General features: G+C 40.4%; 1 protein-coding gene across 6 annotated transcripts in view; it reads right to left on the reverse strand.

The window, feature by feature from the left end:
- Positions 1 to 877: 877 nt before the first annotated feature.
- The window catches only part of SENP6 (SUMO specific peptidase 6), a 55,266-nt gene continuing 29,748 nt past the window's right edge, over positions 878 to 26,395 (reverse strand). For 3 of the 6 annotated variants that reach the window (XM_075268301.1, XM_075268300.1, XM_075268299.1), the window contains 12 exons: positions 24,837 to 25,028; positions 24,169 to 24,386; positions 21,586 to 21,698; positions 18,503 to 18,619; positions 17,105 to 17,227; positions 15,562 to 15,654; positions 12,494 to 12,921; positions 9,848 to 9,948; positions 9,301 to 9,389; positions 4,569 to 4,637; positions 4,339 to 4,489; positions 878 to 1,782 (listed from right to left, as the gene is read on the reverse strand). In XM_075268301.1, coding sequence (XP_075124402.1) covers positions 1,570 to 1,782; positions 4,339 to 4,489; positions 4,569 to 4,637; positions 9,301 to 9,389; positions 9,848 to 9,948; positions 12,494 to 12,921; positions 15,562 to 15,654; positions 17,105 to 17,227; positions 18,503 to 18,619; positions 21,586 to 21,698; positions 24,169 to 24,386; positions 24,837 to 25,028 — 1,907 coding nt within the window. In that variant the 3' untranslated portion in view covers positions 878 to 1,569. The remainder of the gene's footprint in view (positions 1,783 to 4,338; positions 4,490 to 4,568; positions 4,638 to 9,300; positions 9,390 to 9,847; positions 9,949 to 12,493; positions 12,922 to 15,561; positions 15,655 to 17,104; positions 17,228 to 18,502; positions 18,620 to 21,585; positions 21,699 to 24,168; positions 24,387 to 24,836; positions 25,029 to 26,395) is intronic. The other 3 variants (XM_075268303.1, XM_075268302.1, XM_075268304.1) reach the window with 1 other exon arrangement.

The following is a 26,395-nucleotide window of genomic DNA, read 5'->3' on the forward strand; positions in this document are numbered from 1 at the left end:
ATGCTGGTCAATTCATTAAATGTATAATAATGGAGAAAATATAAAGTAATTAAAAATCAATACAAAAACAGTAAAGTAAATCATTTGTATAGTTACTAAGCTGTAAGATATAAATGGTGGATTTTCACTTAAGACAGTAAAACATGGCACCAAGGTGGTACAGGTACCAAGGCCTTCTTGCACAATTGCATTAGGTGAACAGAAACCCAGAGGTCTACTGTTCTACTTTTCCTACCTTTAGGATTTACTTTGTTATGGGTACTACACACAAACTACGCCAGGATTCTCTGTGGGAATCTGCCATACTTGAGCAGTCTGGTCCCTTCTGACTTGATAAGTGATGGCAGTTTCTAGACATACGGTAGGAAGAGTTTAGTACTTGCACCACATTACAAACAGTGGCATCTACTGACAAACCAACTTAATTCTCAGCTTACAAAATGTCCGCCATTCCGTGTAAACAGTGAGTGGACCTGGTAATAAATGTCACTTGAAGCAAAAGACGACAGCATGAACGACGGCCAATATACAAAGAAATCATTAAGTCAAAGGCTAAGATAGATGTGAAAAAGTACATTGCTTATTGCATAACAGTGTATAAATCACACACTACATCATTCCATCACAACTTACATAGAAGAGCAGTTGTCATTCAGCTACACTGTAGGGAGATAAGAGGCAGGCGAATAATAGATAAAATGTAGTAGAGTAATGCTGAAAACTAAATAGCTTAAAGAGGACTAGTCAAATCTCTCCACCTGTTCAATATATATATATGTATATGTATATATATATATATATATATATATATATATATATATATATATAGCAAGTTATCTGAGGAGAAGAAAAGGTTCCCACCCACTTGTTGATGGAGTGATGACTTACATAACCTTCCAGGGACCGTATCTTTTAAACAGGTGACAGAAATTTTTTTAAAAAAAAGTCAGGCGGTGCCCCGTACACATTAGACATTTGGCTGAATTGAGGGGTTCACTTGATACACATCTAATGTGTGAGGTCAGCTTAATACTGCACAACGCCTTTAAGGCTTAGCCCCACTATTGCAGAGATTTATTAGACAGTCAGTTTACACTAAGGAGCAACTGAAAGACTCTTAAACGTCAAAGTAGAGATACTAGGAGAGGGCATGTAAAAAAAAATCAAAAAAAAAAAAAAAATCAGATGGACGGTTTACATGTGAACACATATACAAAAGAAAAAAATCTGTCACATATTAGATACTAAATAACAGTACACATTAAAATGTGAGCCTATAAATATGTTCCTTTTATTTGAAGTGTAATTTGAGTTTGTAGTTACTGTTAAGAGTGACAAACACTTCTTAAGAATGCAACGAAAAAAATCATAAATACTGAAAAGAAATGGCCTTGTTACCATATGTACAGTCCTGTAATAAGTCACTCCAGTGACACTAGCTCGCTCTCCTATTCACAGACAGACTAAGCGCCGAGAGGGTCAGCCGCTTGAACATCTAAGTACAGCAAATTTTAAAACAAGTCTGCTTTGCCTCCGTGATGGCCAAATAGCATGCCACACATGAAATATTCATACGCTCTCAAAATCTCTGATAAACTGCTCTGTTCCCTCCTGTGGAGTCGGCTGCGTTACGCCAAGGTCCCTCTGTCCCTTCTTGTCTTTGCTTTGAAGTTCCTGCAAACTAAGGATAAGATTGCGGATTTCTTCACGCTTTGTCTTCATTCTTTGTTGAGGAAACCAATCTGTCAAGTTCATGGGCAGATCAAAACTCTGAATGGGATTCTAAAATGAATTGAAATGCAACAGAAAAAAAAAAAAAAAAAAAAAAAAAAAAAGATGATTCACAATGTGCAGTAACCATTTACAGATATGAACAACATGACATGTTATGGGAACATTTTACTCAGCATATAGCAAACATATCCGCTCACTGCAATCTGTGATGCATAGCCAACGACATGAGCTGCGAAATAGGGTTGTGCAGCGTTACTGAGTAATCTGACTCCATAATCTGCATGTATAAAGCAGAGTCAGCTTTTCTACGTTTTTCTTACATTTTTTTTTACATATATCTAAGGGACAACAGAGGACTGGTGGGAGTAGTATTTTGTTAAATTGTTATGACGCTTTTTTTTTTTTCCTTGCATTCCCACAAGGGGACTTGGACATATGACCACTTGATTTCCTATACAATATACCACTGTATTGTTGAGGTGGTGAAAGAATCACTTAGATCAGTGGTTCTCAACCTGTGGGTCGCAACCCCGGCGGGGGTCAAACGACCAAAACACAGGGGTCGCCACATACCTCCCAACCGTCCCGGTTGGTGGGAGGTATGTCCCGGTTTCAACTGATCGGCGCCCGGAGGACGCCGATAAGTTGAAAACAGAGGCAATTAAAGCAGGAGCTGTCACAGCCAGCTCCTGCTTTAACGCTGCGGCTTCTGTATGTGTAGCCGCGATGTGATGACGTCACATCGCGGCTACAACTATCTGAGTGAGCGAGACTGAACGGGCAGCGGGGGGAGCGTTGGAAGGTGAGTGTTTTTTTTTTTTTTTTTGTTTGTTTTAAACATTAAGGTGGAACATAATGAAGGGGCATATGAAGGAGGGGACGGCATGACACTGGGGGCAGAGATGGAGGGACATGAAACTGGGGGCAGATGAAGGTGTTATATGAAACTGGGGGAGAGATGACGAGGGGGACATATAATGTACGGGTGACTGTAGGAGGATTATACTGTGTGGCAGCACATGAAAAATGAATGAGAATGGGCGGAGTCAACATAAAAGTGGGCGGCGTTGTGTGCGCCGCATATTTTGTCCCTCTTTCTAGTCTTCAAAAGTTGGGAGGTATGCCTTAAGCCATCAGAAAATACATATTTCTGATGGCTTTAGCCACTGAGAAGCCGCACTACTGTCTGCAGCAGCGCTATTCAGCTGGAACGCACGCAGTTATGGACGCGTGTTCCAAACTGAATGACGGCACCACAACGTGAGGAACTGTATTACGGGGTCACGGCATTAGAAAGGTTGAGAACCACTGACTTAGATGCTAAGCTCAGTATTGATCAAGGTATCTAAAAAGGAATATCCACTAGGAACCGAGATACCTCCGACTTAAAAGAGGATCTTTCCCCACCTCCAGTTAGAATTTAATGGGCACCACGTCACTGATTCCAGCATAGTTGCTATTTTTTCTCTAGCCCTCATCATTCCTAAGAAATCAATGAAGTTAGTTTTGGTGTCTGATTTACTATTTAGGCACTGTAGTGTCATGTGCGTGGTTTGAAACTGGAACAGACAAGTGGGTATGATTCAGAGCTTTTCTGATTAAAAAGGACCTTTCACCACCTTCACCAACTCCAGTTCTTAGCATCTGTTAATAAGTGATTCCAGTGCAGTTGAAGTTGTTTGTTTATCTAGCCCCTACCTTTCCCAAGCAATTTCTGCAGTTAGTTTTGGTTCCCTATGTGTTATATAAGGTCTCTGCTGTCAGGTGGGTGTGATTCAGAGCTCTAATCAGAAGCCGCCAGTGTCAGAGCTCAGAATGACACCCTTTGTCTGCTCCTGCCAGACACCGCCTTCCTGACAGTAAAAAGCTTAAATAGCATATCAAGCACCAAAACTACTAGCATTTATTGCTCGGAAAGAATTCTAACTATGCCATATCAGTGGAGCCACGCCTATTAAATGATGCAAAGAGCTGGATTTGACATTTTAGCATATACTAAATGGGAAAGGGCCATCCCTGCATCACTGGAACCTGGTAAGTGCTGTACTATCCAGGTGGTCATAGAAAAGTACAGAAAAATATAACAGCCGTGAGTCTTAAGACAAGGTTGAAACAGACTCCAAATTGTTTTACTCTGGTGAGTTGCATTGTTTTGCACTTCAGGAAGAAACAGGTGCTGCATTGTCATATGCTGAATGAAAAGGAATTAACTACATAAATAAACATGGGAGGAATATGCAAATCTGTCTCCCAAGATGTAAACAGGGAGACAGTGCCTCTGTTATGCCGCCCTCTATGGGAAGCACTTCTGGGAAAGTCGGGCATGATGTTCAGGGTGCTTCCCATAGAGGGAAGCATAACAGAGGCACTGCCTCCATGTTTACATCTTGGAAGGAAGATTTGCATATTCCTCTCTTGTTCCCTTGCAGTGAAGCAACTATGGCTGTATAAGTCTCCACACACCTGAAAAGGTGGTCTCTCCCTAAGCATGGACGTTATATACATAAATAAAATAATTCTTATTCAATGGTCTACTAAAACTGCTTGCTTTTTCGATGCAATTATAATTTGTGACTGACCGTTTTACTATAAAAACTAGCTCACCTCAAAAAAGCTCTCCACATACTGCAGTACATACACTCCGCAGTCACTGAAGTTGTTCTGCTGAGGCACTCTGGGGTTGGAGCCTTTCATGTAATCTTTGGAAAAGCTTCTCTTGCTTCCTTTCTTAACTTCCCACTCTACCTCCAGGTACCTGAGAAATATATTTAAAGTTCTTTATCTATTGGCATACGAAGAGCAAGGATCCACAACTGACACAAACCATGACTTACTCTCGTAATGTTTTCACCACAGTGGAACGAGAAGGACCCCTCAGAGAATCCATGAGCAGTATACATGGTCTGTAAGGAAAAAGGTTTATATAAAAGGTAAGCTATATAAAGAAAACAATCCTCATCAGTACATCTGCAGCTGCTTACAATCCAGTAAACAACATTTACTGCTGGTTAGCAAGTCAACAAGCTTTACTGCCCATAATTATTAATAACCAGGCTCCACAATTACATAGCAGTTGTCATGCTGGAGAAACAACCGCCTCTCTAAGGACAGTATGACAATACTTCAGGGACTGGTCGCTGAAGATTGTGCACAGTGAAAAAAAAACAATAGCTGTTGCATGAGGTTGTGTTTACACTGCAGTTTTTTTGCTGAAAAACTGCATGCGATTTTTAATTGCAGTAATGCCAAGCCCATGTCATCTATGTGGTAATTGCGTGCGTCCCAGGAACAACATGTATTCCACTTTAATTAAAAAGGTTGCTTCTTTCTGCCTGAAAAATCTCTATAAAAGTTCCTGCCTCTAGGTGTCTCCTTTGTAACCAATTAGCAGTTCACTCCCTGCTGCTATGGAAGGTCAAAAACAATGTCCGAAAGTTGCACAAAAGCACTTTTTCTCCAATTGCACCCCATTCGGAATTTTTTCCCACTTTCCTAGTACATCATACAGAATATTAAATAGAACCATTACAAAGTACAATTTGTCCCCTCAAACATTAAGCCCTCATATGGCTCTGTGAATGTAAAAATACTAAAGTTATGTGGTGTGGAAGATGAGAAGTAAAAGACAAAAATCAAAAAATGCCTGTGGCAGGAAGGGATTAAAGGTCTACAGTTCTCACCAAACAATATTTTAGCGCTGCACTAATTTCACTGAAAACCAAATAAACCACCAGCAAGAGAGTATAACAATACAGGAAGCTGATCTGCACAGGTTTACTATCATTTATATATTGTGATTAGAGTGAGGGTCTTTTTTTTTTTTATACGGTGCAAAAAGGCACCATATAAACTTAAATCATAAAACGTGATGTGCTGCTGACAAATAATTAATTTTGTGGCTTGATAAAATATGCGATCAGGGCCGCCGATAGGCCAGTACTACTGCTACTGGCGTCAGGGGCCCAGCCAAATTTAAAAATGGAGGGGGCCCGGTTTTGGCCCGCCGTGTGCCAGCCCCCTGGCGCCCGCAGCAGTCATTGTATATCCTGTTTCAACTCAGATCTGCGTCCGGTGGACGCAGATCTGAGTTGAACACATACGCGGCTGAAGCGAGGAGCTGACACAGGTCAGCTCCTCGCTTCGCCGCTGTCGCTTCGCCGCTGCCGCCTCTCTCGCTGACACATATGCGGCTGAGCCGACCTGTGTCAGCTCCTCGCTTCACCGCTGCCGTGGCTACTCGGCAGTGTAGACGCAATGTGATGACGTCACATCGCGTCTACAACTGTGCGCCAGTAAGAGAGAGAGGTGCGCAGAGAGCAGCGGGGGAACGAAGGTGAAGGTAAGTGTAATGTGGAACGTGAAACTGGGGGCAGATGAAGGAGAGGACGGCATGACACTGGGGGCAGAGATGGAGGGACATGAATCTGGGGGCAGAGATGGAGGGACATGAATCTGGGGGCAGAGATGGAGGGGACATGAATCTGGGGGCAGAGATGGAGGGGACATGAATCTGGGGGCAGAGATGGAGGGGACATGAATCTGGGGGCAGAAATGGAGGGGACATGGATCTGGAGGCAGAGATGGAGGGGACATGAATCTGGGGGCAAAGATGGAGGGGACATGAATCTGGGGGCAGAGATGGAGGGGACATGAATCTGGGGGCAGAGATGGAGGGGACATGAATCTGGGGGCAGAAATGGAGGGGACATGAATCTGGGGGCAGATGAAGGGTGTATATGAAGCTGGGGGAGAGACGGAGGGGGGGACATATCATTTACGGGTGACTGTAGGAGGATTATACAGTGTGCGGGAAAATGGAAAATTAATGAGTGGGCGGAGTCAACATAACAGTGGGTGGGGCTAAACTTCCCGCGGCGCTATGCTACTAGCATAGCAGCCTGTTTGGGGGTGGGACTTTCCCTTCAAAGGAGTGTTCACATTGCGTTTTTGGCCTCCCTTGCCGGGATACGTTGGTAACCAGTCGCAATCAGCTCCCCACTTATCCCTGCATGGAGAACTGCAGGCCCCCCCTTTTTTTTTTTTTTTAATGGCCAGTTCTTCGTGCAGGGATAAGTTGACAGCTGATTCTGACTGGTTACCAACAGATCCCGGCAAGGGAGGCCAAAAATGCAATGTGAATAAGCCCTGAGGATTTATTAGGAGGGCTCTTATAAATGGTGCTGGCTCTCTATAGGCGCTTTCACACGTAGCAGATTTTACCTGCAAATAGAATCTGATTAAGCCTTGTAATGCTGCTAAATAAAGGGAAATGTAATACAGAATTGGTATGTCGCAAAATAAGGTAGTTTTAAAATGGTGGGGGAGGGGGGGCCCAGACACTTAGGCTGTATGGGGCCCCAAAATTCCTGATGGCGGCCCTGTATGCGATCAATGATAAATGAGCAAACAATTTATTGTACAAATGCTTAACAACTTTACACAGAGCAATAGAATTGTCTGATGCCTGGGGCTATGCCAGCAGGAACCCCCAGCACTCACAGGAATGAGGCCTGCAAGTCCTCCTACCCCATCACTTCTATAGAAACACTGGGACACACAAGTGAAGAGAGTGGGGGCCATGCATGCACACCATCGCTATATTCACATAGGCCAGTCAGGGACAATTGCTATTGTCTGTTCCCCTTATCAGACATTTATCCTCTCTTCTATGAAAAGTGAATAAATGTCTACAGTGGGGAAACCCCGCTCTGACGCTTGTGTGACTGTCATTTTCCTAGGTAAAAATCACTCTGGATTAGCTCCTAATCTTTCTTTCTGCATGTGTCTAAAGCAATGAAATGCCCAAGTGTTTCTCTGAATACGTGGAATCTCAGCACAATTCTATATCCCGCCACCAAATTAAAGCATGCAATCTTTATACAGAATGTATTATTTATGAGTGATGCCAAGAACAGAAAATCTCTACCTTTATTATGTAAGAAGGAAATGCAAGGGCGGGGAGCAGCTAGATTCCCAGAGATGCATATGCACAACAGGTTTTTAATATGCTGTATTGATAACAAGATTAAGCGCTCTCTGAGCCACAGGGGCTAGAGATACAGAGAGTGGAAAAATGCTGACTGCATACTATGCCTGTGTATTTCCTCTTCTATTATTATGGTCTATATTACAGCTCAACAACACAAAAGGGAATATATGTTTGTTAACAAGCGCAAAACAAATGACTATACTATCTGCAACTCAATTTATAATGTAACTTGAGGCAAAAATGAAAATCCAACCAAGTCCATGGTTACTCAGACTCCTAATCCATGTGTCTCATAACACAATCACGTAGATCTCCAGCCTAGCAGTGTAAGAATGCAAAGACTATTCCCCTCAGTTATAATACCTTGTATAGCCATCTATTACCGATATGCAGAGTGGCAATATGGGTGTGGCTGGCTGCTAGAGCTGGCATGGTTTTGAGACATAATAGCCGATATGCATCTGTGGAACAACCCCCTGTTGCAACACTTTATGCGGGCTTTTGGCAGAACATGTCTCAGGGAGGTTGGTGTACAGCAACTCAATGACATTTATCATCAAAACTCCCTCCTTGCCGTTGACGACCTCTAGCAAAGATATAATTTAGCTAGAACAATTATGACATGCTCATGACATTGCCCATGTGAGAGGCTTCCTGTTCTCCTCGTACCCCTTGGTAGGGGTTTTAAAGACCCAGGGCCCAAGAGGTCTTGTATCTGCTGTATACACCCATCTCATACAGAGAAGGGTGACCTACTAACCATTAAAAGGTACTTGATAGATGGAAGGAACATATCCCTGCTCGGATGAGGAGCTCCTGGATGAATTGAGGGAGTTGCACCTTAACCCATTCCAGACATCCCGTTGTAACAGTAACAGGAGATGAATGGCTGCCATAGTTTCTGGGTATCTGCTCTATTATACAGCAAGAGACCTGACGCTAATGCACATGATCTACATTAAGGCCCCCAGCGCCGTTGTCAGGTCATGGGCTGCATGATTATGGAGAAGATAACCGATCCCCCCAAACTAAAGCTGGGAGTCTATTAAAGGGGTTGTCCAGGCAAAAATGGACAACCATTTTAAAATTTAAATCTGTTGGGGGCAGTGGGAAAAAAAAAAAAAAAAAAAAAAAAGCACACTCATTTGTCCCTGATGCTTCGTTGTCCTCCCGCACCTTCCGGTTTTTCTGCTTCGGTGGCATCTCCTGGGTCCTTTTCCGGTGTTGTGCTGGAGCTGCTGATTGGCCTCAGCGGTCATGTGACCACTAAGGCCAATCAGAGGCTTCAGGAAGAGGACCCGTGATGAAATCAATAAATAAAAACTACGCTGCATATAATAATATTACTTACTGAGGAGTTACTTTTTTTATCACCCTTCCCAACAGATAAGTCTACTGGACTGAAACAAATCAATGTTATTATGATCGTCACAGAGCATACACTGCCAGGATTTTTAGTGTAGTATGATAAAAGGGTATGGGTGTGTGAGTGTGTGTGTGTGTAATTTTCAGGTCATAGAAACACTATTCCAGTAACTACCCACTCCATGACTCTCAAAACTGTTCACAACACCTACTGTTTGCAGAGTAAGGGTTTAAGATGCCACTTTCCAGCTTCTGAAGTAAAATTGTCATCAGCAAGACCGCCATCATCACTGCTTTCATCCTGCAGAATTAGGGATCAGAAAACATTTAGTATAGCAACCATCAGTACAAAAAAATAGAAAAAAAAACAAACCTCAGAACAAAACCCCCCCCCCCCCGCACACTAAAAAGTACACCCCACCACCCAGTAGTAACTGTAATGACCAGAAATGTACTGCGAGCAGCAGCACAGCATGTGAGACAGAAATATAGAAAGAAGGTATTTTACAATTTATCCATTTCTAGGAGTATCTTAGAGCCGGTGTCAAAGGACAATTTTCTCTGTCAAACTAAACAATAAAATTACTCCAACCAAAAAATTACCAAAAAGGCCCTAGTATTTTCTTACATAAAAAGATAACATAAGGAAATCTGCGCTGTCTTGCACTGAAATAAAATGCCACTTCAAAAAGAATAGAGAATGGAGTTGAGATGAACCAAATAAAAACTGAAAGGCTTCAGGGAAAGTGTCAATCCTACCAGATTATCCTGATCATCAGAAAAATCGATGAATTCCTCTTCTCCTTTCTTCTGTTCATCTGGAGAGTCACTATAGCTTATCTGTATTCTGTGCAATCCATCTAGGAGAGATCATACAAAACACAACATTGTATTCATGGTTAGGCAGGATTCAGATGTCTGTACATGGACTAGTCAATCCTTTCTGATGCAGGGACATGGAAATAGACTTAGGTGAACATTTTTGCGAAATTTCATTTTTAAAACCGAAATCTGGGAATTTTAACTGTTTCAATTGAAAAAAAAAAAATGTCGGAGATTTTAACAGCGCTCGGTGTAATAGAAAGGAATGGTACAGCCAGCACCAATTTCTGTAAAATCTAGATCCAAGAACATTTAGGTTGACTCTGAACTCAATGCCGCTGAAGTGAATATAATAAATGACAGCTTGGAAAATATATATACTAGTTTATGATGTCTGCCTTATGGCCCACAACCCACCATCTGCACTTCAGAAAAAGCTGCAAGCTGGTTGGATTTTTTTTTTATCCTCAGAGAAAAGGGATTCATATGTGCATGTTATAAGAGGCTGGCAGGTTAGTTGCAAATGTTCTCGTCTACGGTATGTACCGGGGAAAACAAAATGGCAGGTAAATTGTTCTGAAATATGACATACTTGCCTACAACATGCCTAATGAAGAAGTGCAGTTCTGGAGATACAAGAACTCCCTCTGCTGGATATCTTGCATAGCTACACACTTCATGCCAACATTGCTATATACAGATTCCAATCTCAAAAACAAAGGAGCCCCTTTGCTTTCTTAAGCCTATTTAGCTTGATTTGGGGATTTCTAAGAGGCCATATTCATATACAAAGAAGTGCAGCTTGTATTCAACAACAATGAAGGAAAAAAATGGGGTTACAATTAATCTGACTGAATTTTTTTTTTTTACAACCCTTTAGCAAATCTATCACAGAGGGTAATTGGCCATTCTTATATTTTAAACATCTCACAGACTCTGAATGGTCCAACTAAAGATGATGAAAACTTAACTTTTATTTATGTTAAGTAAAGACATTGCAATACACAAAAAGACGTCCACTAAAACAAACAAGGCATATGATGACAGTCTCCATTTATCTATGTGGGTCCGGTACATTGAATAATGGTAACAAGGCCCACTTTTTTAGCCAATACTCGTCTTTAGACTACCACCTACCATAAATCAGGGTGTCATTATTAATGTACAACTGTGTGTATAGTCACAAACATCCCCCTTGTCCTTAGTATAGGGTAAAGCCTTATCCCAGAGCGCCACTGACTAATAGGCTCCTCTAGACTTGGTTCCCACATACAAAATTTCAGTACAATCCTGGGTAGACCCCCACACAGCTAATTTGTATCAACCACTACACCCACTAGCCTGCTGGGCTGGTGATGCGTCAGAAATAGTGACATTTGGTGGTCTAACTGAAGACCTATCTAAAGTCAAAACAACGTGCCTGTTAGGGAATGTATACAACTATACTTCCTTGACCTATGTGCACATAGAGTTGCAGCATAAGCTCAATCCCCATCTACAACATTTTTTTTTTTTTTTTTGGGGGGGGGGGAGGAGCTTCTTCAGACCCAGAACGAGTATTTAACTGTAAAGCTCAGACCATAGGAGGAGGAACCATCTGTAAAGGGGGTGATGAAAACCGGGGAAGGCTGATAACGCTGCGGTGCTCAAGGAACAGTGAGAAGGCTTCTGGTGCTCCGCGCAGGGTAATTAGCATATCAAGAAAAGCAGTCCAATTCAAAAATGATGGTGCCGATCAATGAATAAAATGTATGCCTGGAATAGCCTTAAAGGCTAGGCAAAGATATGAATATTTAAAAATCAATATAGCCAATGATAGACTCCCTTTAATTCTGTTAACTTTTCGGTATTTTGTTCTGGTCCTATCAAAACAGAATGGCACCCAAAACTATGGAAATGTAAATATAACCTTAAATATACACATATCTGTTAGGCTGTATCTAAGGCAGGGGTGCCCAATACGTCGATCATGATCTACCGGTCGATCGCGAAGGAAGTATGGGTCGATCGCAAGGCCGAGAGCGCAGACATATTCCGGCTGCAGTCTGCTGTGTGGACGGGGCCTGGGCCGCAGCCCCCCTTAGTTTCTGTGTCAGACTGTAGAGCGGGGAGCACGTCATCCCCCGGAGCTGCTGCTGCTTCTGTCCCGTGTGTCTCTTCCCTCCGCTCCAAAGCCGAGACACACGGCACAGAAGCTGCAGCCCCGGGGGATGACGCGCTCCCCACTCTCCATTCGGCCGCGGGCAGGAGCCTGGGGGTCTGTGCTGCGGGCACCAGCATTACTGGCAGTGGTGTCGGCTCTGTGCTGGGCAGTGCCATGTGAGCTCTGAGCCAATCAGAACGTCTGCATCAGAGCAGACCCCGCCCCTTGACTTGTTAAGCCCCTCCCAGTCTTGTTAGACTTGTGGGCCCCAGTAGATCATTGGACACAGTAGATCACACAGTAGATCATTTTGACTTAGTCAATTTATAAGTAGCTCAACCCCTGTACAAGTGTGAGCACCCCTGATCTAAGGTATGTATCCGATGAAGCTAGAAGGGATAAAAAGGGCCATTTACATTCAACCTGCTCAAAATACTTACCAACATGTTTTATTGGAGTTTTACATTCGTTTGCTATCCCGTTTACATTTTTAGCACCACAATCCACTTGTTGAAATGGAGATTTCATAGAGGCATCGGATTCTTGAAGTCCTTGATCGCTCTTCCGGAGGCTGTGCCTCCCCACACAATGGCTTCTTCTATTCCCTGGGGAATCACTATCATCAGTCCCAGAACTTGTGTCACCAGAAGGAATAGTTTGTTTTTTACTGGGCAATTTCTTAAGTGGAGTCTTAGACGAACCACCTTGCAAACAGGTTTGTGGTTCTCCAGTAGGAACAGAGGTCCGATTATCTTCAGTCTGTGATGTGGCTGAAGACTGACTACCAGTCTCTTGGTAGTATCGGTTAGGATAATGCATTGGTTCTTCTAGGCCAGGAAAACAAATTACAGCTAAAAACCAATGAGCACTGCAAGAGAAAAGGCATAACATAAGCCAACCATATCCAACAGAAATTAGATTTTTTTTAATGTTTTTTTTTCTTAATTTACTTTGTTTTGTTTATGCCAAATCACAGACTATAGACTGCAGTTTATATAAGCCTATATTCAGCAATTTACAATCCAGTAGGACTGAGCAATTAATTGAAACATAACCAAAATCAAAAGTCAGCTCAATTAATCAATATGAACTTAAATTGATTATTTCAATTATTTTGCATCCATTCCACTCTGTTTCAAACGTCCACTGGATAAAAGGGTACGTCACTCCCTTTATGCCATTATAATTTCTCTTATGTGGATAGCACCAGCATTTCCCAATTCACATCGTAACTTTGTCTGGCGGGTCATTAGGATTACGGCAATACCATAGAGATAGATAGCTAGATAGGAGACAGCTAGATAGATACATAGACAGTACAGACCAAAAGTTTGGACACACCTTCTCATTCAAAGCGTTTCTGTATTTTCATGACTATGAACATTGTAGAGTCACACTGAAGGCATCAAGACTATGAATTAACACATGTGGAATTATATACTTAAAAAAAAGTGTGAAACAACTGAAAATATGTCTTATATTCTAGGTCCTTCAAAGTAGCCACCTTTGCTTTGATTACTGCTTTGCACACTCTTGGCATTCTCTTGACAAGCTTCAAAGGTAGTCACCAGAAATGGTTTCCACTTTACAGGTGTGCCCTGTCAGGTTTAATGAGTGGGATTTCTTGCCTTATAAATGAGGTTGGGATCATTAGTTGTGTTGTGCAGAAGTCAGGTGGAAACACAGCTGAATGAGAAGGTGTTTCTAAACTTTTGGTCTGTACTGTATAAATAGTGTTTTATTAGGTTTTACTGCTTTTATTAGTAAAACGTCTTTTTTTATAAAGGAACCATTTTCCTGGGTCACAATATTGTGACGCCTTTTTACTATACTGTTTACGGAGACATGTTATGGCTCTTTATTTGTGACATAAGTCGTGCTTTGTATTGGTAATAATGTTTGGCATGTACGGTATAACCTTTTGATCACTATTTATTGTTATTTTGGGGGGGAAAGCAAAGTGGCCAAAATGCATTAAAGGGATTCTTTCATAAGAATCCCGTTTTAAGCTAAACCCACGTTGGACTTAGGCTATTCTTCCCCTACCTTTAGATGTTTTCTCCGCGCCTCCGTTCCTTAGATATCCGATTTATTTGTCCATATGCTAATTGGTTTTCTCACAGCACTGGGGGCGGTCACCAGTGCTGCAGGAAAACTATCCAGTGCAGCCGCCTTCTTGGTCTCCACCTCCGCCTCTTTTTCCTAGTCCAGTCATGTCTTCTTCAAAAAGCGCCGACTGCATGTCCGTCGTCATTTTCCTGTGGCCGAACAGGAAGAAAAGGCGGAGGCAGTAAACAGAAGAAGGCTGCGGATGGATAGTTTTCTCGCAGCACAAGGGACCACCCCCAATGCTGCGAGAAAGCCAATTAGCATATGGACAAAAACCAGGATATCTAAGGAACGGGAGCCCGGAGAAGACATCTAGAGGTAGACATCTTAAGGCTATTCCTAAGTGGGGTTAGCTAAAAATGGGACTCTAATGATAGAATCCCTTTAATTTGCGCTTTTCAGTATTTTTTTTAACGATTTTCACCGTGCGGGATAAATAATGCTATTTTTGGATAGTGGGGACTTAAACAAACATGTTGGATATCTTCATGTGCGTATATTTTTGTTTACATTATATATTTTTTTTGTATATAAAAGTGAGTTTTTTGAATTTTTTTCACTTTTTACATGTGTTTTTTTCACTTTTTACATGTTTTGAAGCTGGGATCTCAGATCCCCTGTACAATGTCCTGCAACACATAATATTGCTGAACATTGCACAGTAGTTCCTATGGGAACTGTGCCTAGACAGTCAGGAGACCGTCCTCCTGGCTGCCATGGTAACCCCTCGGAACCCGCAATCTTATCTCAGGGGGTCTTAAAGGTCAGGGTGATCTTGTCCAAAAATGCTGTGATTGCTATTGAGCACGGCATCTGGGGGGATTAATCTGCCAGAGTCTGAACATATTCCGATTCCAACAGCTAACACTGGGCCTCGGCTGTGTAAAACAGCCGACAGTAGGCTGTAATGCGGCAGGTACAGCTTCTGTACCCACTGCATTACAGCGCTATACTATTACTGACCTGAGTTTTAACTATATGCTCAGTGTGACGTAATAGTAAGATGCAAAGCATTAAGGTGTTAATTGTGAGTTTGATCATAAATCACCAAACATACTGGAAAACCATGGAGGAGGAAGTAAACTACACACTATTGGGATTATTTTTGCATGTAAACAAGGCAATTCATTTACAATAGGAACACTGTAAATTACAATTTAATAGTGATAGTTCATCTACCATTCATTTTGCATGAGCCTGTGTAATAGGTCAATGCAAATGAGCAAAAATTTACATTTTTAATGTCCTAGCCAACATCTGCAGGTGTAATAGGGCCCTTAAAAAATAAGAAAATGAATACCCCATGGATTATAGTGTTAAAAAATATATAGCAATATTTTCCTGAATAAACAAAAAGATAAAGTTCAATACTATAGAGAACTTTTCAATCATTACATACGCTTCATTAAGAGGAACAAATATGAAATCTTTCTGAAAGATATCCACATGTCTGGTCCATGTTTTTACTCTTCCATGCCTTCTTTGTTGCAATCTGAAAAAGAAAAACACATGGAGTGTGTTATACTCGAGTCAGCAAAAAAATAAATAATTTTTATTTTAGTTTTTTTATTTGGGGGGGGGGGGGGGGGGTCTATGACCAGCCACAATATCAATGTGTAGAATCTCCCATAAATAGTGCAAAAAAAATAAATGTTCTAAATCCCTCTTTTCCCTAGAATACATACAAAAGTAGAAAATGACTGTGACACACATACACATTAGGTATCCCTGTGTCTGAAAGTGCCCGGTCTACTGAATATAGGGTCTGCAGTGCTCCTGTTCTGTCGGGAAGGGGTTAATAGGAGCACTGCAGATACCCTATATTCAGCCAGGCTGAATTCCAAGTGGGGGAAGAAAAAACAGTCCTCAAGCTCAGACAAGTGGCAGACAGACAACCAAAACACCCCCTCCCCCTTTCCCTGCACCCAAAAACTACAACCATTTTAATTTTTGAAATTTTCCAGTAGCTGCTGCATTTCCCCCCCCTAGGCTTATACTCAAGTCAATAAGTTTTCCCAGTTTTTTGTGGTAAAATTAGGGGCCTCGGCTTATATTCGGGTCGGCTTATATTAGAGTATAAAATGAGTAAATCAGACCTTGTCAGATCTGCATCATAGTTTCTGTTGAAAATGATAACCATGGTGCAATGCTGAAGGACGGCATTGGTTTCTGCCACACCAGCCATCATTTTGCTGATTTTGTGGGCAACGCCATTTTTTATAACATGTCATGGAATCTAGAAAAGTGGCTTTAAACAAAGCCGACGTGAATGTGCCTACATCATCCCTATTAATACAAAACAAACTAGTGTTCGAGTTTGCAGCTTAATCCTAAAAGGCTAGGCTCATACTAGTCTTCAGTAAGTCTGCTTGGGGGACCCGAAAAATGGAAAGCTAACCCACTTAAATTAGTTACCCGCATAAACCCAGGTCTGCTGGGTTTCCGTCCAAAAAATACGGAGAGAAAAGTGCTGCATTTTTTAAGTGGGTTCGGGGATGGAAACCCAGGACATATGGTGAGCGCTAATGTGAACCTAGGCTTACCTGCAAACCAGTATGCGTGCAGGCATATGTATGCAATAGCCCACTTTTCTATTCTACATAAAATGCTGGTCTAAAATCCAATAAAAGGAGTGTATACCTCGAGAGTTTATTCCATAACGTTCTACAATATAACATATTTATGAAGGCCGCACTCCTTTTTTTTTTTTTTTTTAAAACATAGGATCAATTTATCAACCCAAGTGACATTTCTGCCTTGGATGAACGACACATTGCTCACAATCCGATAAGGCAATTACAACCTGATATAATGCAATTAAACAATGCAATTTATTTTAGGCGTCTTAGCAAGAAAGCACATTACATAGAAGGATACATGAAACAGATTATTTAAAAAAAAAAAAAGAATTGCTAACACAAAGCATAGCCATCTTTGCTTACGTTAAGTTTGCGGTCTCTTGAAGATGATTCCTTCTCTCTCTCTGATTAAGACGCTTATAGAAAAAAGAACTAAAAATATGGATTTTATCTGCCTTTTCTCGAAGCTTCTCAAGGACTAAATACCTGCGATGAAAAGAAAACACAAATGTTCAGTAGACTACAAATATTCTGCAAAGCATTGGTAAAATATAATAGCAACAAAACTGACTTGTAGGTGACTGTTCTAAAACATTGGGACAGTTCACAAATACTTTCTCAAAGATAGACCGTGCAGACAGACTAGGATGAACCAGAATTATCTACATGTCTAATGCCAATGTCCTATTAGTTGGCTTAGAGGGCGTTCACACTACCGTCAGTGTCTGACAGGCAGTGTCCGCTGCTAATGTCCGTTCAAAATCTTGCATTTTGCATGTAATTAGGAGAACAGTGCACTCTGTACACCACCCTATATGTTAAGGATGCTGCCCTCTATAGGGTGGCGTACAGAGTGCACTGTTCTCCTAATTCCATCCTGGAGAATAGATTTGCATATTTTTTACCCAGAATCCCTAGCAGAGCAGGAATGACTTGTAAGTCTCCGTACTGCCTATGTAGGCACACACTCTCCCTGATGTGTACGATTGTCCCCTGACCCTGGTCTATAGTCTCTCACTCTGCCAAATCAGTATCCCTGCGCTATGCTGAGGAGGTCCAAAAGACCGAAACAGCGCTGTCCATAGCTGGGAATCTGTTCCTTTTGGGACAGAAATACTGATTTGGCTATTAAATCCACATTATGATTAAAAAGACTTTATAACTGAGTCATGCATGATGTTAAGGATGCTGCCCTCTATAGGGTGGTGTACAGAGTGCACTGTTATTCTAATTACATCCTGGAGAATAGATTTGCATAGAATAGTGGTGAAAGGCATGTCCTCCAGTTTTGAAAGAACTTTTACATACCTGCCTAAAACTTCTCCACAGTAAAGTATATACTGTACAGAGATATATATTTTTTTTTTTAACATTTAAAGGAGAAAAGTATCTACTCTGACACGTTTGATTTAGTAAATACAGTAGAAAGGCAATGGCGTTGCACACTTTCGTTCATTGGTGGTGTTGCGTAGTAAGATTCGTCAACCCTTCATACACAGGGCTACCTTGAAATAAAACCCATCTAAGGCGAGTGAAACATCCCTAATTTGATCCCTAGTCTGCTATATAAAAAAATACTAGCATCTATTCTCACCAATCACTCCAATATGAGTAATGAAAACATTCAAGCATATTTTGAATGTTACTCCCATGATGAATGATGAATGAAACGGTGAATACACATATACAACTTCCTCTTCCGGTAAGGTAGCACAGGGGTCAGGGGACTATTTCAAAGTGCATACATTATATTAAACTTACTTTAAATAGAAATCGATAATAACATCATTTAAAAACTCTCCTTCATTTAGGCAATGGAGATCTTCATTAGTGACCGAGATCCCACCCTTTGCTGGAGGTGGAGGATAAACAATCAGTCTAAAAAGGATAAAAAAAAGAAATACAACATAACATTTGTACAAAAACTGCACAGACAAATAACACAACGTTTGTGACAAAAAAATGCCTTCTATCTTAACCCCTTCCTGCAAAAGCCATCATTCTGGAAAACTGGTTCATTTTCATGTTCATTTGTTGGGGTCCCAGAGGGCACAATTCCAGGGTGCCCACTAGACCTGACATACCTGGCTCAACCTTAGAGACTGAAGCTAATTAAAATATTGTATTATACAAGACAAAGATAGGATTCTGAGATTGGCAAGCGAGATCGAGAACTATTTCGATAAATGGTGAGAAGGTAGTATTTATTCCAGATATGGAAATGTTATGGATGTTAAAAGGAGTCTCCAAGCACTGGATGTTCAATGCTCTATGATGAACCCAATGAGGTGGAGAATGATGGGACTGGGAACTGCTACATTCTTTGACACACCAAGTGATGCCTTGCAGTTATTGGATAGGCATGAGAACGAACTGAGAGACCAGAAGCAGCTGAGGTGGAGTGAGCGCATGTGAAGGGTATGAAATAAGGCAGAAATTGACAACCAATTTTTGAAGATACTATACAGCATTCGGTAACGTTTGTTGGATTACCTTAGACGCATATGGCTCAAGACTCAATATCCCTACTACATAGAGTATGGATTGGATAGGATTAGCATTTGTTTCATACAAGTTGAAGCTTGCGCTTCCATAGGCTATTGCTGTTCGTTTTTCACCACTCTCTTGCTGACAGTGAACGGAGATAGGCAGGATGAACATTGCATTGTTTACAATTGGGAGTGGATACTAGTGGGTATGTTCTTCTTATGGGCAACTTCTACGTGGTAGTAGAGGTTAGTAAAATCAGGTTTCAAAGTGGAGGGGGAATGCTCCGAGCACATAAAATGCCATTTGTGGTGGGACTGCAAGATTCCAGGAGGGATAGAAACTAAGGTTGGGCCATTATGACCTAAATTATAATCACGATTAATCAGGTATTTTACCTCAATTTTGATTAATGCCAATTATTTCACACTCTTTTCTTGGTGAACCCCGCCAGATTAGTTTCTCGAGGCTCCCCCAATGGTTTGATTTGGAGCAAAGATGGCTGAAATGAAGCTGCTATTTTACTCTGGGATCTCTTTAGGCTTTCAATAGTGCTGGGAGAACATACCTGAAGGCCAACCAGACTAAAATGGGCTTGGGTCTAAATATATGAAATGGGTGCAGCTATTGTTTAAAGCCTCGTTAGATTGAGTTAGGGTGAAGAGACAGTTAATGTGAGAACTTTAGTTTGGCTAGAGGGATGAGACAGGGGTCTTTATCACAGTTGCTATTTGCATTGGCCTCAATCAGCATGATAAAAGGCATTATGGGTTTAAAGTAAGGGAAGCTGGACAAAAGGAGTTATGGAACTTATTAGGGAATATGTGAGGTTCTCAAGGATTACTATCAGTTGGATAAAATCAACACTACAACCTCTGGACTGGATTCAGTGGGGATGATGCAAACAGACTTGGTACAATCCCCTCAGATACAGAATTCCGATATTTGGGGGTCAGAGCCATTGCTAAGGTGCAGGACTAGAGTATTTAAAATGTTCAACACTTACTGGTGAAAATAAAGGTGGAGGCAGGGTTACAAGTTTAATGGTCAATGTTGAGAAGAACTAATTTGATTTAAAAAAGAAAAAAAAAAAAATTCTGCAAAGCACACAGCATAAGTAACATGTCACCTTTATGCTGTGGGTTGATACGATTACGGCGATATCCAATATGTATATTTTTTATGAATTACTAAATTTCCAAAACAAAAACCCATAAATCTATTTTTGCATTGCCATCTTCTGAGATGTGTAACATTTTTATTTTTCAGTTGACAAGAGTTGGTTGAGGACTTCGTTATGGGACAACATGCTTTTTATTGGTATGGTTTTGGGATATATGTGACTTTTTTATCTCTTTTTAGATCATTTTTTTGTAAGGCAAAAATCTCCTCCATAGGCTGACTCCCTGCACTGGAGGCAGGATCAACCAAGTATTTGGGGCTCCTAGCAGCCCAGAGTCACTGGCACTGGGGGGGCTTATGGGGATCATTTACATAGTGGAATCACTTGGATGCTGTGGTCATGTTATGGAGCAAGGAGTTTTTGTCAGTTACAGCTCAGATAGTGGACGGGCAACAGGCCAAGGCTGTAATAGTACGGCCATTTCCATTAAGACCCAGGACATACTAATACATATCCTTCATCGTTAAGGGGTTAAAGAGCGAGTAAGAAAAGCCCACACACCTCTACTATATAATATATAAAAACTGTAAGACGAGCTTGAACTAAGTCCCTTATTACAAATATCATATTGGACATCATCTCATCATGTTTAGAAATACTATAATATACATCAATAACCATAAAGTGGCTCTGTGGATGGTTATCAACCGACAAATTTTAGTCTCTCAGGTTGTAGGACGGAAATAAAATCTTGGAAGTGCGTGCTTCACTGGTAGCTTGAGCTCAGAGGCTAATACACTCAACAAATGCAGTGGTTGCAAATTACATAAAAACACATGATCTACTGTGTCTATTTTCCAATATGTACACAGATCAGGTGGAGACAGTCATCATAGATATAGGGCTGCAAAAACTACACTGTAAAACATAGATATTGCTCAAACACACACATCCCAAGCTCACGGAAGACTGGCCATTCTGCAGATACAATAAAATTCTGCTGCGTATCCACCACAGTAGTGTCACTGCCTGTGAATTAACAAAGCAAGCAATTTGGCATGAATTATTTAAGCTTGTACATCAGAAACTTTAGGGTTGCGTAACTACATGCAAGCCAGGGGGCCCCATTCTAGACCATATGCAGGACTTTTTGGCCATGTACAACTTCAGATTTCTAAATTATTTCTCAAAATATCTTCAATATTGGCAACAATTCATCTTGCAGTGTGCTTACTTTTCAATAGGGCCTACAAAGACATTGTGCGTGTCGCCTTCTTCATCGTCATCATCAAAGAACTGTAACTGAGAGCTGGCGTTCCGCAACTTCATTCGAGTTTCTGATGTAACCTGCATTCAGCGGGAAAAAAAAAAAATTTACTTGTTTAAAACACTGTGAGGATAAGATAAAGCCCCACATAGAAAGCCGCAGCAGAAAAGGCTGTGGTGAAAACTCAGTTTTTTCCCGCAGTGTTTTTCACAGACTTTCTGTCTCTATTATACTTCTGTCCATGTTATCCCCTATCCTATAGAGGACGCTATACTTTTGCTCTCCAATTGTCACATAGAGGGATAATGTAATAACCCACTGAGACTAACCAGAGGGGTATTCTTATGTAATACTCCTCTGAACATAACCAGGAAGTTTATTGCACCAAACACTTACACCACACAAACAAAAAGTCATCAATAAAGTTTACATTTACCCTTGTCCTGTCCATACCTGAGCTTTATAGAGTAAAATATGCCTCTCTAGCGAAATCTATTACATGCTAAAATAATAGCAATAATGATTATTAACTAGAGATGAACGTTTCAAACATTTCTGACAGGTGGAACGTTCCTCCAGTCAGATAATACATTTTCACCCATTGAATGTCACCATATGAAATCACAGTTTTTTGGCAGCTTTCAGATGGGTATACTAGTGGGCTTTTTATGTTTTTTTGCCCGCACGGTACAAACGAAACACCTGGACTTCCAGTAGTCATCAGATCTAGAATTGTAACTAACACCTATAATGATGAACTGCAGGAACTTGAGATGTTACATGCATAATATGTGAGCAATAAAGTTCCAATCTGAAACCGGTCCTAGTTATCACATTAGTTAGGTTATTGCTAATTGCCAATTATTCATTACAATATAATTTTTTTTATAGGGGGGTATACAAGTATTCTTAAGTAAGCCCTTATTTAACTTGCATGCATAAAGTTGGTGCAATTCTGCCATTTTGTAATTGCTGGAGCATGCATTTTAGTGGCAAATTTGAATTTTTGCTTGTGATCTGCTGAAGTTCATTGTATATATGAAACCTTAAGTTGTGTTTTTATATACAGTCTACTGTGCAAACTAGAAAAACAGTTACATTTTGGTATCCCAGTCAGTTTGCTATGTGCAGTATAGATTTTTAACAGAAAAATATTGCTTGCTTTCTGTATCAGAGTTTTTGAGAGTGCGAGCTCTTGTTGTAGTTGATGTTATGTGGGGATATATATAAAAATAATTGTGCACACCTTGATCTATTATTTATCTGTTTTCTTTGTGAATGTATGATGGAACATGAGATTCAGGTGCAAATATAAGTTTTAGTGCATTTTTCCCATAAATTATTTGTCACATGAAGGTGGACATGGCTCGAGATGCATATGACCCTCAGGTTGTGTACTTTCAAGAAATATATAGGGTTTAGGGGTTCCCCGTGCTTTCCACAGTATGTAATTGCTACATTTTATAGGATGATAATTTAACATTTCTAGCTACAAAGCAGACTTTTGTTCTTTCCTGTTCTGCTTATTTTAGGTACAAGTGTAGGCCTTATTGATATGAATGAACTTTGCACAGGCTCTTATTTTTAGGAGGTTTGGTGTATATAACTTTATTTGATTTCCACTTTTCGCAACCAATATAAATTAGCATTTTTTTTCCAAGAAAACATACACTTTAAATAAAAATTTCATAAAGGTGCCTGTTCGCATACAGTAACAAGTAGCATTTTGACAATGCTGAAGGTGTCTACTTTCAGAAAATATATAGGTACGGGGAGTTAGTATGATTTTAACGTTGCAATTTAGGTTTTATTTGTACATCTGCTCTGGCTACCAGAGGTGCAAAATATCCAGAGACCCTGCTAGTGAAACAGTTAAAGGAGTTTCCATGAAGCCTTTAAATGACCAACAGCTGCCCCCCCCCCCCACATTGACGTTAATGGGAGTAGGTGGAGCAATGGTACCTGGCCACTATATTGTGTGCATAACCATCTTCTTCTAGCTCTTTATACTGTATAGTACAGGGAATGGATGCAGCAGCAAACAGCTGACCCATGCAGGGGCTGTCTAAGCATTTCCAATAATAGTCGATTAGTTCTGCACATTGGCTTAAAGAAATGTTAGTCTATTCTTCAATGCAAAAAAAAAGATTTAACTCTTACATTGGTGTGTTTACTCCCTCCCTAAACACTATTTAGGTCCTTACAAGATTTTTTTTGGATTAAGATCAAGACTTGGCCATGGAGGGTGCCACAGGGAACATTTTGGATGGCGGAACCCCTTGGATGTCACAATCATGTTTGGGGGTTTAAGGAGCAGGGTGTTAGCTATCAGTTACAGCTAACACCAGCTCCCGATGTCACTGATACTTTAGTTTCATTTAGAAACCCTTAAGATGCCACGATTGCTAATGACTGCGGCATCTTAAAAGGGTATTCCCATGAACATAATCGTAGCTATATTTGTAGATAATCAAAAGTTAAGCATTTTTGCAAGAAACCCCCCCCCCCCAAAAAAAACAAAAAACAAAAAACAAAAAAACAAATACTTACGCTTCTAGTTATGTGGTCCTTTGGGACTGAGGATATTTCGGGAGCATGATTGGTAAAGGCAACCAGTCGTCTATTAGCTTCATCAAAGATAATTTTTGCAAAAAAATTTGGATTTGATTGTTTTTTTCCCATATCAGACAGGATCTTTTCAAAACAAGAATTTTCAGGCCCCGATAATGGTTTTTCAAAGATTAAGACAATATACTGCTCTTCTAAATCTACAATACAGAAGACAACAAATAATGTCCAACACATAGTATAAACAGTGACATTAAAAGGCTATACAGCAGAAAGGTTTGGTAACAAGTAAAGAACCAATATTCATCTCCCTAACTTATCCCCCCTCCCCCCATACTTCCAAAGTTTACTTAGTCTGGTTTGACTACACCCTAGCCAGCCAATCCCATCTAACTTTTAACCCATGGAGTTTGTTACTGTAAGGGCTTTATATATAATATGTAAATTACAATAAATGGACCGCCTAAAGCATTGCTCAGCTTCACAAGGGACTCTTCTGCTTCATGCACCCAGCTTACAACCTAGGGGACTGGTTCTAAATAATGATACATGACAGTCCTGTGACTAACTTACTGCTCCATACCAAATGTATACCATTGCATTATTCCACTCAAATACACAATGTATAACCTACAAGAGAGGAGACTTACTTGCAGACTTGCAGTCATACCATCCAAGTCCATTTTGCCTGCTCATCTTAAATTGTGACTGCAGCTTCAGACAAAGAGATGCTGTACTTTGAAAAAAGACTACTGGAAGTTTTCTTGCACAGCACCACTCGCACTTTGTAAGCTCCGATGTGTTAAGCACTAATTCTTCAGAACCACCTCCAATATCAGATGCTAGGAATAAAAAAATATTTTTACTACACATACCTGGAAAGACTAAATTTACATTAAAGGGGTTGGCCACTTCCAGACCAATAGTGAGAAACAAAAGTTAGTTTGTACAATAAAAGGATATAAATTTTACTATATATATATATATATATATATATATATATATATATATATATATATATATATATTTTTTTTTTTTTTTTAACAAACTATAACATTTGTTTCTCAATATTGCTCTGAAAGTGGACAACCCCTTTAAAGATAAATGGTTGAAAGGCACAGAGTGCATATGGATATGTTGTGGCACGGTGATGCACAGATATTATCCACTAAATGAACCTGAGTTGCAAAAGGGACAGGAATAGGACCTGTCCTGAGTTTTGCTCCAGATCATGGCCATAGAAATTGACTATAATGGGTGAGTGTGCTAGCTGTGAAAAACACAACTAGCAAACGGACAATGCACATGGTTGTGTGCCTGAAGCCTTTACAACAGAGAAACTGGCAGAATGCAAAGGCACAGATCAAATTCACATTCACTGAAGATGATCTTTCACCTCCTCAAATCACTAGCAAATTCAGAGATCTAAATAGAAGACAACAGATGTCTAAAACTTCACTTTTGAATAAACAATTTAATATAAAAAAAAAAAAAAAAAAAAAAAAGATAATACATGCATAACCTATAGAACTAAGGGCCATAAAAAGCAACCCGCCGACTGTAACTTAACAGAGCGTTAGAAAAACAATTATTCTGCAGTTGTCAGGTGTAGGTCCGTGTTCCTAATCCAAACACCATCATAAACCCTACACCTATCATTTCTGCTAAAAATCTATTAAAAAACTGACTCAACTACCATACATATGAATATAAAAAAAGCTATAGGTGTCACAACATGGCGACAGAAAATTTTCTATTTTGCTAAGTTTTACTTTTTTTTTTATTTTTTTTAAAAGGTATGAAAACAAAATATCATATAAGTTTAACGTGACTGCTGAGGCCAATCGTGCGTCCTCAGTGGTCACATGTGGCAGGGACTTCTGCCAAAAGAAAACAATGGAGCTGCAGGACCAAACCGCGCTGGTAAACACTGAAACACTGGGGAGTTTTTTTTTTTTTTGTTTTTTTTCTTTCCACCTCCCCAGGGCCAATTAAAGAAAAATTAATAGACTGGACAACCCCTTTGAGGAACATATGCTGAAATACAGCTGCACTGAGACTCTGCTTCCTCACAGTTGTCATGGGGATATAAATACTAATATAAATATATATGTAATTCAAATACTGAATTACTGTCTGTAAAATTAAGCATTCCTATTTTTTCCTGCAGCTTTGGCCCTATTTAGTTCTATATTAAAAATGAAAGGGA

Source organism: Leptodactylus fuscus, chromosome 3 (genome assembly GCF_031893055.1).
Source record: "Leptodactylus fuscus isolate aLepFus1 chromosome 3, aLepFus1.hap2, whole genome shotgun sequence".
NCBI lineage: Eukaryota > Metazoa > Chordata > Amphibia > Anura > Leptodactylidae > Leptodactylus > Leptodactylus fuscus.